This window comes from Etheostoma cragini, chromosome 6 (genome assembly GCF_013103735.1).
Source record: "Etheostoma cragini isolate CJK2018 chromosome 6, CSU_Ecrag_1.0, whole genome shotgun sequence".
Classification (NCBI taxonomy): domain Eukaryota; kingdom Metazoa; phylum Chordata; class Actinopteri; order Perciformes; family Percidae; genus Etheostoma; species Etheostoma cragini.
In genome coordinates, this window is record NC_048412.1 from 188,415 (window position 1) to 190,874 (window position 2,460).

General features: G+C 44.8%; 1 protein-coding gene across 1 annotated transcript; it reads left to right on the forward strand.

Annotated features, from left to right (window-relative positions):
• The first annotated feature begins 6 nt into the window (after positions 1-6).
• On the forward strand, positions 7-544 carry LOC117946129 (SNF-related serine/threonine-protein kinase-like). The gene has a single exon (XM_034874004.1). The coding sequence runs from the start codon at positions 240-242 to the stop codon at positions 495-497; it is 258 nt and encodes an 85-aa protein (XP_034729895.1). The 5' UTR covers positions 7-239; the 3' UTR covers positions 498-544.
• Positions 545-2,460: the final 1,916 nt, after the last annotated feature.

Here is a 2,460-nt window from a genome sequence, read left to right on the forward strand (position 1 = left end):
GGGGGGGGAATAAAGGACAGGACAGTCCCTCCAGCTGCTGCTGCAACAACAACAACAGCAGCAGCCCCACCCCCGGCTCCCTGGCACGTCCGTCCCGTGCAGCCAGCCGGGGTGGCGATCTGGTGGAGAGCCTGAAGCTGCTGAGCCTGTGCCTCAGGGGGCGGGGGGGGCAGCTGACCATTGACCCTGGCAGCCTATCAGGAGGGAGCGTGAAGATCCAGGAGAAATCCTCCTGGAGGATGTGCATCAGCTCCACCGCCCATCCCACCAACGTCCCCGCCCTGCCACGTACCCACGCATTGCACCCCCAGCGCAGAACAGCAGCGCCCACCCCCCACCGTGCCAGGGACGCTCCCAGCAGCTTGAGCGCTCTGAAAAGCAGCATGCTCCAACTACCTCTGTGTGAGAAGATCTCTGTGAACATCCAGGGGGGGGGCGGCGGGCGGGACGGCCTGCTCTGCTCAGTTGCGCCTGCCAGCTGCTGCCACGTCATCTGAAGCTCCGCCCCCAGGGTCGCTGAAGACAGTACTTCCTGCTGTCTGTCGCCATCTCTTTGTCCCGTTGTCTTATGTGTTGTGTATTTTATAACGAGGAAGGTTTGACGTGATGGTAGCTGGGAAACATCAAGCTGTACCGTTATGAACACAAAGTCAATGTTTTTCGTTTTTACCATTTTAATGTGACATGTTAGTCCGCGGTTAGCCGGCTGCTGGATCATAAACATTATTATGAATCTGAGAGGAAAGCTTTTAGTTTGGACTCATATTGCACTCAGACAATCTGTTTGTTGTTGTTTTTAAAAATGATTTCTAATGATTGGAACCCTTTAAACGTGGACAGCAACACAGCTTCATGTAACCTGGAGCTTTACTCCACTGTAGCAAGATGACGTGTGCAAATGTTACTGACCATATACTTCAAATGAGTTATTCTTATTTTTTATGCTTTTACTGTGTTGGTGTAGTTGCTGAGAGAGAACATTTGCTATGTGATGCGTTCAGTCCGCCTGCACCACAGCGTAGCACCACGTGTGCAGTGTTTGTATGTACAGGATGTTGGAGAGTAAAGTTTATTTTTAAAACTTGTAAATTTCTGCTGTTTGAGGAAGTGGGTGGGCCTGTGTGACGTGTCATTGGTCAGATAAAAAGTGTGTGTGTGCAGGAAGGAAAGCTCACCACTTTAAATAGATGGAAGATGGAAAGGGCAAACTCTTCGGGCATTGGCAATAAGCTTTGCGGTGTGTTGCAGCTATCTGTACAGAATCATTTTTATTAGTTTCATTTTTTAAATTCCAGCCAACAAAAAGCTTTTAAATTCTCTCTCTGCTTGTTGTCTGATTTTTCTTTAACAAAGCAAATGTAAATAGAGTTGTAAATATGGTGCTCTTTTGCTCTCTCTCTCTCTCTATACCCCCTCTGGACTCTTTGGTGCATAGCTGTACAGTATCTAGCCTTATGATAAGTAGTCCCGCTGTATGGCGGTCTCAGCTCCAACATGCTGTCAGGTGTGTTTGACTGTTGTCTTACTCAGCTGGATCCAGGTGAATGACGTGCATGTGGTTCAGTGTTTGAGAGAATCAGCCACTGAAATGTTTCTGGACCAAAAAGAAAAAAAAAAAAAAGAAGAGTCTGAGAGAAATATTCAGCGTATTATTCTGTAGATGATACCTGTTGTCAGAAGTTACATATAGCTATGGTAATATCCCAAAAATAAAATGTGGAATACTGTCTACTACTAGTGTTCTTCTGGCTCCTTCCGTGATTTGTCTCCAACTGGGTGAGAGCTAATGTTGATCAGATGAGAGGAGTGTGCATCTTCTTCTGCATACCTAACGAACCAACACTGACACGATGCCATTTCCTAAAGGGAGGGGCCAAAGGAGGCTCCATGAAACATGTTATCACCTTTGCACCAGTTCATATGTCAGCAAAAGGTTGGACTTTCTGCAAATTATAATATTCAAGGTTTTTCCTTTTGTAGAGAATTTTGGAGCCCCCCCCCCCACAAAAAAATAAATACATTTTTAGTCCGCACCAAAGGACAATCAGTGCCAAAATTATAAGAAATAAGAAAAAATAAAAATGTTAAAAAGCAGAACATAAAGGTAAATACAGGCCTGGCTGTGTTGAACTCTCCCAGTATTTCAATATTATTATTTTTTAAGCTGATTTGTTGATTGTGGTTTCACTTATTCAAACATAATCAATATTTTTCTTTATCAAATTAACAGAAAAAACCCGGCAAATGCACCTAGATTTGTGTTTAATAAGGTAACAGACTATCTGCCCCGACTAAATGCTAACTGACCCTTACTGTAGGCAAAGGCTCATTCTGAGCCAAGTAAAACCCTGTGGATATATTATTACCTAAACTATTACTCTCTCTACCCACACACACACACACACACACACACACACACACACACAGACACAGCTGGACACACTACATTTCCTTCTTTGG